The 18,245-nt window shown below is 38.6% G+C and overlaps 1 protein-coding gene across 4 annotated transcripts in view; it reads right to left on the bottom strand.

Moving 5' to 3' along the window:
- Nucleotides 1-648: 648 nt before the first annotated feature.
- gab2 (GRB2-associated binding protein 2) overlaps nucleotides 649-18,245 on the bottom strand; it is a 293,558-nt gene continuing 275,961 nt past the window's right edge. For 3 of the 4 annotated variants that reach the window (XM_073043461.1, XM_073043463.1, XM_073043464.1), the window contains exons 5-10: nucleotides 10,258-10,352; nucleotides 8,932-9,217; nucleotides 7,803-7,893; nucleotides 6,144-6,246; nucleotides 2,076-2,198; nucleotides 649-1,723 (exon numbers count right to left, since the gene is read on the bottom strand). In XM_073043461.1, the coding sequence (XP_072899562.1) occupies nucleotides 1,583-1,723; nucleotides 2,076-2,198; nucleotides 6,144-6,246; nucleotides 7,803-7,893; nucleotides 8,932-9,217; nucleotides 10,258-10,352 (839 nt within the window). In that variant the 3' untranslated portion in view covers nucleotides 649-1,582. The remainder of the gene's footprint in view (nucleotides 1,724-2,075; nucleotides 2,199-6,143; nucleotides 6,247-7,802; nucleotides 7,894-8,931; nucleotides 9,218-10,257; nucleotides 10,353-18,245) is intronic. The other variant, XM_073043462.1, reaches the window with a different exon arrangement.

The raw sequence follows: 18,245 nt of genomic DNA, 5'->3' as shown, positions 1-18,245 counted from the left end.
CTGTGTGATGTCTTGGAGCTGGGATGATTGACCTCCAACTAACACAACTATCTTCTGTTTTTGTGGGTTACGATTCTAAGCATTGATGTTTATTCCCCTTGACATCCACACATTTCACTTTTTCCCCAGGGCTCCTTAATGACAAATGATGCTTTGATATCCATCTCAAGTCAATTCTGAAACTCAGCCCATCAGTCCACGTTTGAACTGGAGGTTGTGATGATTTAGAACAACATTTAATCTTCATAGTTTCTCATCCTACTCCAAAATGTAATGACATAAAAATAATCTTCCCATTTATAATCTTAACTAAATGTGGTCTTGTGAAGTACTCACCAAGACAGGGATCACATAATGTCAATGACTGCATAATGAAAACTCAGCAACTGGTTTCGTTAAATGAAAGTTTTTGTGAGTTTTATAGACAGTTCACTAAAGAAATATGGCACTTGGCCCGATGACTCCATGCTGGCATTTCTGTTTCAGTGAGCCTCCACTCATCCATCTCCACTAACACTATCAGCCTTAGCCCCAATTCTGTTTTGCTTCACATTTTATGCTCTTTGGATCCTGCTGATAAGTTTTATGGCACTGGATAAACTTGTGTATTCTTATTACTGAATAAAAGATTTCAAAACAAGTTGACAGTAGAGTGAATTCAAATCTATTTGTTTTGCTTTTTTTGCCTCAGAACAATAAAAAAATGAAAACCATTCAATTTGTTTGGAAGGGTTTGCAAACATTACCACTTCCAAAAATAATAATTGCACCATACATAACCAGGTCTTCGTCATTTTAAATAAATCTACCTTAGAATTAATGTATTTTCACCAATCACCATTTTATGCTCTGATGAAAGGTTCACTGGAAACATTAACATGTTTTTCTCTAAATGTATGCTGTTTGAACTACTGAGTATTTCCAACATTTTGTGTTTTATTTCAGATTTCCAACATCTGCAGTTCACTTTTTTGCTTTGAGTTTTAGGATTAAGTGGCATTTTGAAAATTCATCTGAGAGTTTGTTTCAGACAATTATCACACACTGAAGTAATTCAATGATGCTTTGGTTCTTATTAACAGTATATGATTTGGAGTGTTCTTATTTCTTTAAATAATTATGTAGGAAGCATCCCAACTCAGTTTTGTAAGCAAACATGACAATCCATGGGATTCTTCAGATAAGTGGTCATAGACATGTCACTAGTACTAGATTCACAAACCAGCATTTACAGTGTTGCAAAAAGAAATGGTTATCTCACCTTGTGTTGCAGTATTCTAATCAGGCAGACAAATATTTTATTCTAATAAAGGACAACAGTGGATATAAGTTGCTACGAATGCTTGAGGACTGTGAAACCTGCTTCAGCTAATGCCCGTGAACTGTTCTGAGAATGACCCTGCTGCTGTGGACAGGTAGAATAAAGTGGTTGCTTTTTATCAAAAGGCGAAGACACCTCACTTGTAAAGTTTTGAGGCATTTCATAATTCCTTTTCTTTCCCATTTCTGGCATAACTTGCACCAGAAAATCCAGATGTTTTAAGAAAATAGTTTATCTTTCAACTATTTAACAGTTGCCTTGCTACTTCAGGCTCTTGAGAGCCTCACAGGATTGCCTCACGTCGGTCCACTCCTGCATGGTATTCTGTAGAGCCTGGGTCCTTTCCTTGTCCACCTGCACGTAGTCCACTTTCTCATCTGATGTCATAGAGGATGTGGAAGGCTGATTGCATAACAGATACAGATCAGTACAATAATCGATTTCACTGAAGACAAGTATAATAAGTTTGTTGTCACTTTACTCTCTTCCAGACTGGTTTGTATACTTAAAGACCTAGTTAGATGACTAAAAAGTACCTGCTCAGTTGAACTAAGCCAAGAAGAGGAAAAGAAAGTAATAACAAAAAGCTCCTTTGCCTTTTTGTAATCATTTAGAAAAAAAAAATCACGTTTTTCCATTCTGGTAGTTTAACCTCAAGCAAATTACACTTGCTACATTTTAAATCAAGAGAAGTTTTACAATTTTTGCTAACAAAAAGAAAGTTACATTATGCTATCAAAATTCAAGGATTTACCTTTCGATGAGGACCAGGAGAACTGGGCTGAAAATCCAAGGATAAATAATCAACGCTTCCAGTCTTCCTTGTAATAGGACTGCCAGTCACAGCATTCATTGGAGAGGTAGACATTGGATTCTGCTATTTTAAAATAAGTTGGATGCACTAATATTGCTTGATTGATTTGATTTACAAAGTAAGCATAAATTTATATCTCTTAGAAAAATCACTACAGTTTATGGCTTATAAACAGATGTTATTAATGATTTTATTTAAACATTTGTTTTACCCCTAAAGCTATAGACAAATTTGCTTATGACAAATGAAATACTTCCTCACTGATTACTCACATCCACAGTTCATTCATTCCCCAGTCACTTCCTCAATAAGTATAAATGTTACTCCTTTATAAAGGAATCAAGCAGGATCATGTGTTTCATGAATATGTGTCCACAACAAAATTATGTATAACAAAGTTATAGTTGCATGTGCACGTTTGTCTTATAACATTAAGAATGAGTGCATATGCTGCTTTAAATGCCTGCAAATTTAATTTCCTGCACATGATCCTGCTTAAGAGGCTTAGTTTCATTTATCAAACCTATGAATGAGCTCTCAGACAGAACAGGCGGATGACTATTACAAACACTTAGTATATAACGAAACAGGTTTTACAAAGACACAGGGTAAAGCACTGTCAGGACTGCTAAATTAAACTGATTATTTTGATTCACTTAGACATTTTTAGAATGGGAACCCAAATGTTGGAACCCTGCAACAATGAAAAATCTTCCCTTCTACTGCTGCAATATTTTGTTTTAAACTCAAGACTTGGAATAATTGCTTTTTAGACACTGAATGAACTAATGTAGCCTAAGGAAGTGGACTGTTTCCACATTGCAATAGTAATTACATCTTAAAAGTGCACTGTTATCTTAGCAATCATTAAAGATGCTTTATTAAAGAATATCTTTCTTTGCTTTGAACAACAACACACACAAAATGCTGGTAGAACACTAGCATTTTGTGTGTGTTGTTGTTTGAATTTCCAGCATCTGCAGATTTCCTCGTTTTTTCTTTGCTTTGGTTGGAATACATGAATATTTATTCTTTTTTTTTGTTTTATGAAGGGAATATATTTTAAACATTTTAGCTGTTTTTCTGTTTAAGCAATCATCAGTGCATTGGATTACTGCCAAATCATTCCAAATACGCCAAGGTTGTGATGAATTCATGTTCCACATCTCTCTTTCTGTTTGTACATGTTAAGTGTATTTTGAAGAAATAGTCATTGTAAATCCACCTTTGAGCTCTCTGATCTTCTCTAAGTTTATTTTATTTAGCGTGGTGATGTTGCAACCTCACGGTGAAGACTGACTACAAAGGAATTTATGAAGTAGTTTGATCAATGTTGTTATTGACAGATGCATCTGTTGCAGGTAGATTGTCAAGGATGCGTAAATTACTCACATAACGTTTCTCTTGTCTTGAAATGCATAATCTGTTGGCTGTGCCCCTCAGAATTTGGTCGATCTAGCCCATAGATAGAGAAGTCCTTAATCTAAAATGTATTCTCTGCCCTATCACCCTCATATCATTGATCCAATTGGTATAGAGTACAGAGGAAACTGCTTGATCAACTGAGAGATTGTTCTTGGTGATCATCAACAGGATGTCTCCTTGTCCATAAATGTCCTGATGCCATGAGAATTCCTAGGTTTTGGAATCAAAGTTGAATGCTTCCAGGAGCATTTGCTCCTTACAATTGTGCAGTCAATTCTGATGGACCCATCTTGCCTGTGAGACGTCTGCACAAAGAATCTGCAACGCTGGTTGAAAGGTATGATCCTGAGAGTCAGATTTTTACTGTCTAGGAATGGCCTCCAAGTCCAAGTCTCTAAGGTGCTACTCTCAACTACACAACTAGGTAGTTTGTTCCATGTGTCCACAACTTGCTGTGTAAAAGATAGATGCTTCCTGACGTTAGTCAGAAATCTCCCTTTAACCAGTCTCCACCTATGGCCCCATGTCCTCGTTGATGGATTAATTCTGAAGTAACAGCTGGGATCCACCTTACTTATACCATTACACGAGGAAATCTGCAGATGCTGGAAATTCAAGCAACCCACACAAAATGCTGGGGGAATACAGCAGGCCAGGCGGCATCTAAAGGAAGAAGTACAGTTGACGTTTCGGGCTGAAACCCTTCGTTAGGACTTTCTTTCAGTTAGTCCTGATGAAGGATCACGGCCCAAAACGTTGACTGTACCTCCTATAGGTGCTGCCTGGCCTGCTGCGTTCCATCAGCATTTTGTGTGTTACTTATACCATTAATGAGTTTGAATGCTTTTATCATGTCTCCTCTCATTCTACACCTATTTAGGCTAAAAAGCTTTAATTCTTTCAGTCTTTCTTCATAGCTCATACCCTGCAAATCTGGAATGAGTCTCGTCATCCTTCTCTGGACTCTCTCCAGGCCCTTCATATCCTTCAGAAAAGATGGAGTCAAAACCGTACTGAAGGTGTGGCCTTACAAACACGTTATACAGCCTAAGGAGAATGTCTCTACACATGAACTCCACTGAGTGCATTATATAGCCCAAGATCCTATTAGCCTTTCTAATTGTTTCTGTGCATTGTCTAGATCATATATGTCAAACTCAAGGCCCGCGGGCCAAATCCGGCCCGCGATGGAATTATCTTTGGCCCGCGAGATAATATCTAATTACTATTAAAGCTGGCCCCAGTAATCGAAGCGCCTATGGCGTATGATATGGCTAATGCTGAGTTTATTCAGGTACCAGGTTTTCAGGGTTTTTAGTGTTTATTCGGCAGTCTTCTTCATGTGAAACACGTTGTAGTTATAGCAGAGACTGAGACACATGAGAGCAGGCTGAAAAAACGGAGGCAACGAAAGCTGCGTTCGCACGCGTCCGACTGATCCGGCCCGCATGAAGCTGCATTTTGCTCAATCCGGCCTGTGACCTAAAATGAGTTTGACACCCCTGGTCTAGATGTTGATAGTGATGAGTCTACCAGGACACCCAATCCTTCTCATACAGTGCACTTTCTAACTCAAGACCCCCCCATTGTATATTTATATCTAATATTTCTACTTTATCTAATATTTTACATTTACTTACATTAAATTTTATCTTCCATTTCTCGGCCCACATCTGGGTTTTGTTTAGATCTAACTGTATTGATTCTGCTGCCTGAATATTATCAGCCTGACCCCTTAACTTTGCGCCATCGGCAAACTTTACCAGTTTGTTTGCTATGTGCTTATCCAAATCATTAATGTAAATTAAGAACAGCAGCAGCCCCAAAACTGATCCCTATGGAACCCCACTTTTAACATCTGTCAGCTTGATCCAGTCTGGCCATTCCCCTCTGACCTCTCCCATTAACAAGGTGTTTCTGCACATAGAACTGCCACTCACTGGATGCTTTTTGTTTTTCACACAATACTTTGTAAACTCTAGACACTGTTTTGCATGAAAATTCCAGGGGATGAGCAGTTTTTGAGATACTCAAACCACCCCATATAGCACCAACAATCATTCCACGGTCAAAGTCATTCTGATGTTTGGTGCAAACAACAACTGAACTTCTTGACTGCATATGCCTGCTTTTATGCATTGAGATGCTGACACCTGATTGGCTGATTAGATAAGTGCATTAACAAACAGGTGTACCTAATGAAGTGGCTACTATGTGTATATATGCAGGTTTGCAGTGAATTTTAAAATAAAGCAATGCCATGCGCACATTTTTTGCAGGATACAAATCACAGTTTATAATAGGAAGGGTCTTCAAAAATGGCAAGTTTGTAGAATAGGCTCTAAAATTTGGAGAATGTTAAAAACATTAAGTGTGGTATTTCAAAAAAATTTGCTGGGAATAAATCAGCCTTTGTATCATTTAGACTTAAGCAAAATATTTGCATATTTCAGCTAATGTGCAAGCCATTACAACTATAAATATTGATATGAAAATTGAACTTTAATGTGGTAAGATGGTATCTTTGCTTCGGTTATGTAATTTGTAACTGAACTGGGTGGCACATATTTTTCACCCACTTACCATTGCAACATAATTCTCTTCACTGTCTCCTGAGTCAGTGCTGGTGACACTCTGTGTTGACAATGGGCGGCAAATTTGTGAAGAAATGGGGTTTACAGCAGCTCTGGAACCAATCATAGAAGAAATTTCATTAAATAAAATGTAGTTAAAGCCTATCCATTTCACATTAAAGTTCAATAGAGTGACCAGTCCTTGGAGAATTGACATTAGAGGTTTATGAAAATTGTCTACTGTGAGAAAAATTGTGACACCCTGCAACCTGAATAAATTATTTAAAATATGTTAATCTTTAATGCCTTTATATTACTATTGATTGTGCGTAGACAGGACATGGAAGGATGTTTCTCCTGCCTAGAATGGTGGTGATGGTGTCACAGACTGAGGTACTTAAGTTGTAGAGCAAGAGAGTTAGGACTGAGATAAGGAGAAAAGTCTTTACTCAGAGAGTAGTGATCTGAGAACCTGAGATTGATGAGCAGGAGTGATGATACCCAAGAGCTGTTGAGGAATGGAATCATTAAAGAAAAAATGAAGTGGTTTATTAATGCAGCAGATAGAAATGGTGCTGCTGAAGAGAGAATTTGCCCAGATTTGGTGGTGGATAGGTCTCATGACGTGTTAAGAAAAGTGCTTGAGAACTGCTAAATATCATAGATGGCTTGTAATCCAAAACATGAAAGGTTGAATTTCAGTTGAATTATTGAAAACATCAGATAGTTGCCAAGGGAGAAAAATTACTCTGAAAATGAGCTTTGGTAAAGAAACCAAATTGAATTCCATGAGGAGAAAACAGCATTTCTGGAAGCAACTGACACTGTGTGAGCATTTCTTCTGTTCTTTCCCCTCACGCTCATTTTCCCCACTCCATCGTTACTCCCTTAACAATTGATTTCCAGCATTTTTCTGCTTATGATAGGCCATCAACCTGAAACATTAACCCTGCTTTACTCTCCAAAGATGCTCTCCAACCTACAGAGAATTTCCATTATTGTTGGTTATTAAGTACACAATTGCAACAAATTACCTGCAAAGCCATAATCATATTCAACAGCAAAAATAGGGGTTTTTAGAAAGGGATCTGTAAAATAAGTGCTCCAAAGCACTGATGTAACCTACATCTATGAAATAAACCTAAGTTTTTGAACTGGTATGTTATTGTCACATATACCAAGATACAGCATGCTAGCTTGCCAGCAGATTGTTCATACAGATCAAATCATTACACAATGCAGAGACAGAACAAGGTAAAACAACAGCCATGCAGAGTAAAGTGTAAGTGAGGTAATTGTGAGGTTAAGGGTCCACCTTATCATACAGAATCTGATAACAGTGGGGTAGAATCTGACCTCAAGCCTGGTGGTATGTAGTTTCAAGCTTTTGTACCTTCTGCCCAAAGGAAGAGGTGAGAAGAGAGAACGCCTAGGGCGTGTGGGTTTTATGATTATGCTGGCTGCTTTACCGAGGCAGTGAGAAGTACAGACAGAATCTACAGGCTGGTTTCAGTGATGTGCTGAGCTGTGTCTACAACACTCTGCTGTAAAAGGTCCACAACTTTCAAGCAAGTGCAGCAACTACTTTTAAAAGACAGGTGGACTGGTTTTTAATGATTATACATTAGTTACAACTAGTGACCTAGTGTGTTCTAAAATAAAAACTTACACTGGCCTGGACCAAGATCTGGTAATGGGAGATTTGAAGGGAAGTTCATCAAAGACAGCATGGTTTCTTGCTTCCAAAGTTCCTGCCTTGGCTAAAACATAAACACAAATGAATGAAGTGTGAAATATAGCATTATTTCATATTAATGGAGAGATGAGCTAACCCTTACATTGCCAATTTCTGGAAGTATCCTTCTGTTAGAATTTAATGCACCACCGCCTATTCTATCTGCAGTATTTACCAGCACACTGGAATTACTAAAGATCTCATAGCACATGATCCATATGAAAGAGGACCAGCAACCTTATGGGAACGCCATCCTCTGTTGGGGATTGAAAATGTACATCGTTTAACATTCATTTTTTGGCTCAGGGTGGTGTCACTGGAAGTCCAACATTTGCTCTCTGCCCCTACCACCTTCTAATGGAGTGGCTTATATACATTTAAGATTCAATCACATTTGCCAGATCCATATACAGACAGACATACTTTATTGATCCTGAGGGAAATTGGGTTTCGTTACAGCCGCACCAACCAAGAATAGTGAAGAAATATAGCAATATAAAACCATAAATAATTAAATAATAATAGGTTAATCATACCAAGTGGAAATAAGTCCAGGACCAGCCTATTGGCTCAGGGTGTCTGACACTCCGAGGGAGGAGTTGTGAAGTTTGATGGCCACAGGCAGGAATGACTTCCTATGACACTCAGTGTTACATCTCGGTGGAATGAGTCTCTGGCTTAATGTACTCCTGTGCCTAACCAGTACATTATGGAGTGGATGGGAGTCATTGCCCAAGATGGCATGCGACTTGGACAGCATCCTCTTTTCAGACACCACCGTCAGAGAGCAAGGATATAAGCAAGGATGGTAGGACATTTGACATGAGTGAAAGATTTTACAACAGATAGTTGTAACAGGTTCATCATACTTGAGGCTAGGATCTTCTAAAAGGTGTATTATTAACCTAGATGTTATTTGAGCTTGGGATTCTGGAATATTAGTCATGTTCTCTGCATCACTAGTCTGATAAATTAACCACCATACCACACTACTTCTGTGGATCTGTTACTAAATGAAAATAACACCTTCCAGAAATATGCAGATGAAATTGCTAAAACTCACATTTTCTGTCAGGTTTGAGGTTCCGGTTGACTGGAGGTGGCAACAAGTCTGCAGGAATACTGGGTTTGAAAGGGAAAGAAGCTGTACTTCCTTTGCGGGTCGGAAATGTAGCTGAAGAGAATCCGGTAAAGTCAAAGTGGTGGGGACCAGGGCTCATCGGTATGTAGACGTCTTGATGACTTTCCAAGCCGGTTGCAACGAATGGGGACAGGGAACCTGGGTTCATTGGTACATAGTTGTCCTCAGATTCCACACTTTCTGACTGGGAATCTCTGTACTTTGTTCTCTGTGAAGGCACAAAAGATCTGTTTCAATTTAATTCAAAAGCACAACTAGATAAGTTTCAGTGGAACCCACACAAAATACTGGAGGAACTCAGCAGGCCAGCCAGCTTCTAGGAAAATGAATTAACAGTCAATGTTTTGGGCCGAGACTCTTCTTCAGGACTGGAAAGGAAGGGGTAAGATACCAGAATAAAATAAGTGGGAGGAAGGAAGGAGGATAGCTCGAAGGTTATAGGTGAAGTCAGGTGGGTAGGAAAGGTAAGGGGATGGAGAGAAAGGACTCTGGCAGGAGAGGAGAGGGGATTATAAGAGAGAGGGAAGGCAGATGGAACCCGGAGGGAGGTGATAGGCAGGTGAGAAGGGGTAAGAGGCCAGAGTGAGAATAGAAGAAGAGGGGAGGGAGGAGGGAAATATTTTTTCACCAGAAGGAGAAATCAACTTACTTAGACGGAATATAAGGTGTTACTCCTCCACCCTGAGGGCGGCCTCTTTGTGGCACAAGAGAAGGCCATGGACTGACCTTTCGGAATGGGAATCATTCTCTACTACTTGTGCCAGCATATCTGCTCTCTTGCCATCCCCCTATACTTTCTGCAGGGATCGCTTTCTCCTTTGTCTCTCAGCCCATCTCACTCATTCCCCTCCAGGTACTTATCCCTGCAACCACGTTAAGTGTTATACCTCCCCCTACACCTCCTTCACCACCATTATTTAGGATCCTGAACAGTCCTTCCAGGTGAGACAGTACTTCCATCTGTGAATCAACTGAAGTCATTTATTATATCCAGTACTCCCTGTGTGGCCTCCTCCAACCTGAAGCAGATTGGGAGATCATATCATCAAGCAACTCTACAAAGGCAGACCCCAGAAATGGTCACAAGGTAACAAAAGAGATTGCTATTACTTCAATCGAAACATTGGTTTACAGTACAAGCAATATTTATAGCAGAATACATCATACAATATAATATGCAGCAAAGAGTCAGAAATAAATGAAGCCAACTTGTGTAATGGTTTGTAAAAATGTAATTGTGCTTCCTACCAAGTAAGAGCTGAATCCATCATTAACAGACTCCACAGAGCGCCCTTCAGTATTTGAAGTAAGGCTGGGGCGGTCGTATGTTTCACATGAAGAAGCTAATAAAGCAGAAACACTAGTTAGAAATTTTTAAAATAAGTCTACATATCCACATGTGATAGACATTCACTTCTTGGTGTTTTTTTTTGCTAATCTTGCTTTCTAAACACAGCATCTTGTAAGGTGAAACAGTTGTTAGTAAATTCCCAGTTAACATTTTATTTGACTTCTGGTTATAAATGTAAATCAGTTCACAGTTCTTAAAATGTGAATGAAAAGCACTCTTTACAGAACAGCTTTGCAAATAGTCTCTGTAGTTTGAGGATGCTCTGCCTCTACACAGTCACTGCACCTGCTTTATTAACGTTCAAGGATAGAATATAAGATAATCCAAAGGGTCTCGGCCAAAACGTCGACTGTACTTTTTTCCATAGATGCTGCCTGGCCTGTTGAGTTCCTCCAGCATTTTGTATGTGTTGTTACATACCCCGTGGGTATCTTGTGACTGCCTCATGACCATGATGTAATTCAGTATCTGGTCGGTGAGCATGATGTAATGGTCTTGTGATGGTGGGGTGATGTAATTTCCCGGCAGTGTGAGGTCACATGATGTAATCTTCCTGCCAGTGAGAGGTCATGTGATGGCCTGTTCCAACAGGTATAAAATGGGAAAGCCTTGCTGTGATGCAGGTTAGTTCGTGGTTTAATTCATCAGTTACTTCATTATGCGGTGTATTCGTCTCATGACGCAGTTTTGCTTTAAAGTGGAGTTTTACTTTCTATCTTAAGTCTCAAAGGTTATTGCCGGCAGTTTTGCCACAACGCTGCCAGTTTTAGTCCAGTCGGAGAGTGAAGAATTTACTGAAGTATGGAAAACCCGAAGGATCGAGTAAAGTTGGTGTCGTCGGCGGTAATACAGAATCGACCTTATTGGATCTTCGTTCAAAGAGATAGTAACCTGCATCCAAGATAATCCCTGCTCAGAAAGAAATTGGGGCAGAAAGGATTGGGGCAGCGTTATTCACCAAGGAAAAGGTCAGTTCCTTTAAGCCACTTTTATTTCCTTCATCATGAATCCTTCAGGCAAGGCATATTTTCGGCTGGGATCAGCAGTAACATCATGTCGTCGAGGAATTTGTTACTTCAGGAAAGTCTCTCCTAATTGACTGTATAAATCACTTGGACTTTTGCATTTATCACTTTAAGAACTGTTCGAGTTGCCGTATAGCAGTTAACTTCCGGTTAAGTTAGTCGTTTGTTTACTTTTCATTTTTATTGAGCAGTGTTTAATAAATGTTTTATTTGTTTATAAAAAACCTGTCTCAATTTTATATTTATTGTTGCTGTATGTTGCTTGGATTTTCAGCATCTGCAAATTTTCTCTTGTGTAAGATACTCAGTAGTTTAATTTGGATTGTTTCAAACATACAAGATTCAAAGTACATTTATTTTCAAAGAATCTATAAATTATACACCTTGATATTTATTTACAGCCACAAAGCAAGAGACCTTAAGAATCCAATTTAAAAATAGACCATAATAAGCTGTCAAGTTGCTTAATTCAAGGAAGCTCATAGAACAAATGAATAATATCATTTAGCATATTAATAACTGATGTTTATAGTTTGAAAGGTTTATTTACTTCAAAAAGTTAGCTTTATAGTATTAATGGTAGCTAGCTAAGATCTATGTCTGCAAAAGATGTTAAAAGTAAATCTGAGAACATATCACATGCTTGTGAAGTCTCTCAAGTTGCTGGAAAGGGGATAAGTGTAGAGAGCAGTTCAGGCTTATTAGTAATGGGGTAAGCAACAGCAAGAAACATGGAAGAACTAGAATCCATTTCTCCAGCTCTGTGATGGACAACTCGTTTGTCTGTATCTCTGGTATGTCTTTTCAGTTTATAGGAATTGTCCCTGTGTTTTGGAAATCCTTTGTCATTTTGCTTTATCCTTTGTGTTTAAGAAATGTTTAATGCTTTAATGTTTAATGCTTGTTATAGAAATGGTTTAGTAATTTGGAAATGTTTTATAATGTTTCAAGATTCAAGATAATGATTCAAGTTAAGATAGAAATCCTCTGTGAGAATTGGGAAAGGTTTAAGATAGAAGTCCTCTGAGTTTTAAATGTATTTTAAGAATGATGCTTGGATTTAAGTACGTATCACTGAAAATAAATTAATTGTGTTTTAAACTACTTTATTAGCTGGAAGTATCTTCTCCTTGGTAGGTAGAGGGGACCCATTGCTCTATTAGTGGGCATTGGCAGCTAAACATGCCATGGAGAATAAACAGGGAAGTGAACTAATCTGTGAGGGTTGGGTAGTTACTGTATAATCCTCCTTTAGTGAGAGTCTTGTGGCTATTTATATCCAATAGGGCTTAAAGACTTTGTTTGAGTTCTTCGCGTTCTGTAAACCCAATACCATCACACACAGATGGGACTATATTATCATTTAGCAAAATACAGCACCTGTTTCTTAAAAGATGCCTAAATGGGAGACACTTTCTGACTTGATGTTCCCAGTGGGTGCTTCACATGCAGCAGTGTAACATTGGAAATTCACATGCAATTACCACCAGCAAAATTCTATGTAGTGCATTCTTAAATTAGTTATACTTATTAAAGGGGTGTAAGAATAAGGTTATCATCTAATTTTAAGTCATAAACTTAACCTTGCAACATCATTTCCGACAGAAGTCATTCAGCAAAACTGAAGGCCATTTACTTTTGTTTTTGCATTGCAGTCTTCAGTCTGTTTGACAGTGAAGTAAAACGAATGTGTTCAAATAGAGTTAAAGGAGAACATTACTAAGGACCTTTTCTGAACAGACGAGGTATCTTTGAAGGAAGCCTGTTTTCACAGTTGTTCCAGTGATTCCAGCAGTTTGCCCACCCAACTTCCCAGAATATCCATCACAGTGAAACAAGGCTCTTTCTCCCTTCCCTCGTCATTCAAGGAAATTCCCATCACTCCAGCATAATGCTTTCCCCTCTAGCTCTAGTTCTGAGATTGGTTTGGAACTGATGTTAGATTAGACTGTTATTTTCCTTGTAGTTTAACTTCCTTATGCTTGTTTTTATTTTTATATAGTTTTATTTTTATATATAATATAAAATAAAAATTGGTATGCTTCTTGGTGGTTCTCTGCTCCTCTATCTTACTGGAAGCCCCTTGGTTCCAGTGATAGGTATCACATTACTTGAATGTGGGCTATCTTGACTGATTCAAGCAATGGAATTTGATGTAATTTATTGCAGCCAGCGAAAGGTATAAGAAGGCCAATCACTATGGATTGGCCTCTTTCTGCCTTTGCCTTCTCCTTTCTACTAGTCTCCGCATTTGCTACTCCCCTTCCCTAATTCCTTTGTTCTTTGAGCACTTAATAAAATGGCCATAAGCAGTAAGTTTTGTGGCTCATTCTTGACTTCTAAAGAACCCCAGATCAAAAATATCAGTATCCAACAATTTTGGCACAGTCAGCATATAGTTGCAAAAGTATAGCACTCAGAAGAGTCCCAGATTAAATGGAAACTTTTGAAAGTGCATATTTAAAAAGGAAATACGACCTTCATCCTTATTTTCCAAATCATCTGGGAAATTACCTAGTCCTTGCTTCAATACATCATCTAGCGGAAGTTTCAGAATGAAGGAAATCTCTATTACATGTGGCTAATCTGGAAAAATCAGATCAGCACTAAAATTAACACCCAGCTCAAATTAAATTTGGACTAACCAGTGGAGTACTTAAGAAACCTACCAATTGTAATCTAGTGCTTAAACATATCCTAGAATAATATTTTGATTATAATCCTATAAAAATAATTCTCATTGCAATCCTATGATAATTATGAATGCAATTTCCATTGAAATGATACTTCAACTGCAGAATTGAGACAATGGCCAAAGTCATGAAATCTACTACAGAGAAAGGGGGAGCTGAATCTCCAGTTACATGTGAACAGATGACTAAGAATTTGAGTTCTTATATGAATAAATAATTTGATAAGATTGATGAAATATTCTGGATGATACAGTATCTACCATCAATGTTGAATCCAACGTGGCTCTTGTATGATATTGAGAAGGTATGGGATAAGATTCAGAGAATGCCTTCAGGGAAGGATAAATAACATCTGGATGTTAGCAGTAATATCTCAGTTATGAAAGTGTGAGCACGCTAGTTTAGAAGAACAGATCTGAAAATTTAAGCGAACATGCAGTCAGGTTGCGAACTGAATTAGTGACTTAACTGAAGAAACGGAAAACTGTGATAAACTACAAGTGGTATGACAGAGACAGTAAAAACTCTAAAGAACAAACCTTTGCATTAACTGAATGAATGAAAAAAATAACATGATGGGTATAATCAAATCAAAGTACATTGTACAGAGCTTTGAAATAAACTGAAGCAGTATCAGAAAGCCCAGCAGGGACCTCAGGTGGGGGTCCTGCTAGTGACACTTCTCCTTGGGAAACACCCCTTCTGCTAGACAGTTCTCTGAGACAACACCACTGTCTGAACTATGAAGAATCACATGATGGACATGACTTGGACCCTACAACAACCTCTAGTGACTTGTGTGAGGATATCAGTGATGAAAGAATAGGATGGCAGCTATGTCACACCTCGCTCCAATAAAGACCAAGGAAGTGAAGACGCTCAGGACTGAAGATGGAACCAATGAAAGGAGACAGATGGTTTTTCATCAGCCACTTGAATTAGAAAAGATTGATAGATGGTCCAAAGAAGTTCCACATCTTAGAAAAGGAAGTCTGAAGACTTTCGACATATGAAGAACATATACGAACCGCACCAACGTGATGCATCCAAATTTTGGCTACTATGTTGTCTTCTCATCAAATCAAACAGTTGAATTGTAGTGCTGACAACAAGATGGGAGGTGATAAACAAAATATACAAGATGATTGGAAGAACATGCTGCAATACAGACTGAATGGAGAAAGTGGTTGATTGCAAGCAGAAGATTTTTGAGGATGTTTCTGAATATGAGGAACGATACAGGCAAGGGTGGTTAAGTTATTCTGGAGTTCTGGGAATAAATGAAGATAAATTAGAGGAATCTACATATGGTCCTTGGAGTCAACTTTTATGGATGACTTGAAACCAGATATAGCCAAAATGGTGCAGCTGACAAAAATGAATTGGAATTAAGTTGTTCCATGTGGTGAGCTAGTGCAAGCTGCCAAACAAGTGGAATTAGATAATGAAATCTGAATAAGATCAGTACAAGTGGGTCAGTTACTGCTGATCAACGGCTACTGACCATGGGTCAATAGTCATTGCTTGCTAGTCAGCTTGCCAGAGGAAAGTCACCAGCCAACAGCCAACACCCAAGGACCAACAGGAAAAGTGGGACTGAAATTCACCATGTGTACCATAGCAATCTCCGTCTGAGCCACATCTTCAAGGCCAATCCTCAAAGAAAAAATGTCACTTTTCTGGTTTAAAATAAAAAAGGACGTTAGGCCAGCAGTTATTGGTGTAGAAAACAAGGTGGACAAACAAGCTCAACAAGAAGTTCAATCTCTGGCAACATGGCAGCTTCTATGTTGACGTACTAACTGGAAATTAATGTGCTGAATTCTTATTAGAGTCAGCAGCTGAGCTAATATGTATAATCAAATGTATTGCCCAAAGATGCAAAATACCTTCCACTAATACAGTGGATTCTCATTAATTGGGACATATCGGGACCAGTACATCTTGGCCCAATTAGCCAATGCTTCATGGAAATAGTTAAAAAGGTATTTTAAAAAAGACAAACTGTGGTTTAACTGAATAACAAATTATATATTTGAATGAAATTCTGAACAAATTAGAAAATAAGCAATATTGTATTATAAGTACTACAGTATTAAGAAACTATGTATTAGTTCCTAATAGATATTGATGGAGAAATTTGTCCAGTGTACACCACCATGTTCTCTTGATTGTCTTTTGACTGTCAATGAAAAAATTTGGTACAGCAAATAAAAGCATAGAACATTTTCTAAATGATAGAAAATTCATATCTGACCTGCAAAGTGACTTGGGAGTCCTCATGCAGATTCCCTAAAGGTTAGTTTGCAGGTTGAATTGATGGTGAGGAAGGCAAATGCACGGTTTGCATCTGCTTAAAAGAGGACTAGAATATAAAAGACAAGGATGTAATGTTGAGGCTTTATAAGGCACTAGTGCGGCCTCACTTGGAGTATTGTGAGCAGCTTTGGGCCCCTTATTAAAGAATGGGTGTGCTGACATTGGAGAGAATTCAAAGGAGATTCACAAGAATGATTCCAGGAATGAAAGAGTTATCATATGAGCAGCGACTGAAGCCTCTGGGCCTGTACTTATAGGAATTTAGAAGAATGGGGAAGGGGGGGGGGGCGCGGTCTCATTGAAACCTACTGAATGTTGAAAGGCCTCGATAAAATGTATGTGAAAAGGATGTTTTCTTTGGTGGGGGAGTCTAGGACCAGAGGGCACAGCCTCAAAATAAAGGGACATCCATTTAGAATAGAAATGGCGAATTTAGCTAGTGGGTGGTGAATCTGTGGAATTCATTGCCGCAGGCAGCTGTGGAGGCAAAGTCACCGGGTGCACTTAAAGTGGAGATTTATAGGGCCTTGATGAGTCAGAGCCTGAAAGGTTACTGGGAGGAGGAGGAGGAGGAGGAGAATGGGGTTGAGAAGGAAATGGATCAGCCATGATGAAATAGCAGAGCAGACTTGATGCGCCAAATGGCCAAATTCTGCTCCTATGTCTTATGATCTTATGGTCTATCCCCTTTAATGGCAGGGCTATCAACTGTTTTCAATGCCCTGAAGCCATCGCACAAATGGTTTACACTTATTCATATGCCCAATTGATCCAGATTATTAGCGCCTCAATATCAACCGTGGTTGGCTTTCACAGTTGATGTTCAACAATATCAGCAGATGAGGCTAGTACAACAGCTCCACAACAGACCCACTGTTTACCACGTGGCTTTGAGACAACATCTGAGCAATTTACTAGCCATTAATTCGACTTTCATACAATATCTGGATGATTGCATTCAACACTGCAGACCAGCATGGCCATGATATGCCTTGTTTGCTTGATTATTTATCCTCCAAGGATCACACAACAAATTTGGACAAGGCACAATTGCAACAAGAAGCAGTAATTTTTCTTGACTGAAAATTTCCCAAGGTAAGCGGGAAATCATTGGGAATCGGGGAAAGGCCTTTAAATCAGCAAAGCCACCTACAACAGTCCAGTAATTGATCATTTCCGGGTTTGTGTAACTACGATGGAGCATGGGTCAATTCATATGCTGAAATTGCGTAAGCACTCAACAATCAGTTGAAGGGCAGTAAACACTCAGACGACCCTTTTATTCTTAATGAACAACTGAAAGTGTAATGGTAACATTTGAGTAATATTCTAATTATATTGTTTAAGCATTCTTTGTTTACGATTCATTATGGGTTATATATAAAAGTATGTGAATGGCATCCATCATTAAGCCAGCCTGTCATATGTGAGTGCTTCAATAAAAAAAAGGGAAAAGATGGTGTGATGGCCTTCACCAACCGTGGAATGCACTGCCAGCGATTCTTAGGTATATGGAGCTTAGAAAAGTAGATGACTATGTGCTGGGGTAATTCTGGGCAGTTCCTAGAGTAGGTAACAAGGTTGGCACAAATTGTGGGCCAAAGGCCTGTAATGTGCTATAGATTTTTATGATTCTATGAAAAACTAAATAGATAAGTATTCCAGCTCCTGTCTTTTTTTTTCCTCAAATAGTTTCTAGAGTTAAAAAACACATCAGTGGCGATGTGGACATTTAAAAATGAACCAGTGATGACTACTTACCTGTGGAATTGCTGCACATTTTTCTTGGAAAGGGACAGAGAAACATTTGTTTTTTTAAAAAAGCAGAAAACAGATAAAATTAACAAT

Source organism: Hemitrygon akajei, chromosome 4 (genome assembly GCF_048418815.1).
Source record: "Hemitrygon akajei chromosome 4, sHemAka1.3, whole genome shotgun sequence".
Taxonomy (NCBI): domain Eukaryota; kingdom Metazoa; phylum Chordata; class Chondrichthyes; order Myliobatiformes; family Dasyatidae; genus Hemitrygon; species Hemitrygon akajei.
This window is presented reverse-complemented; position numbering and strand designations above follow the sequence as displayed.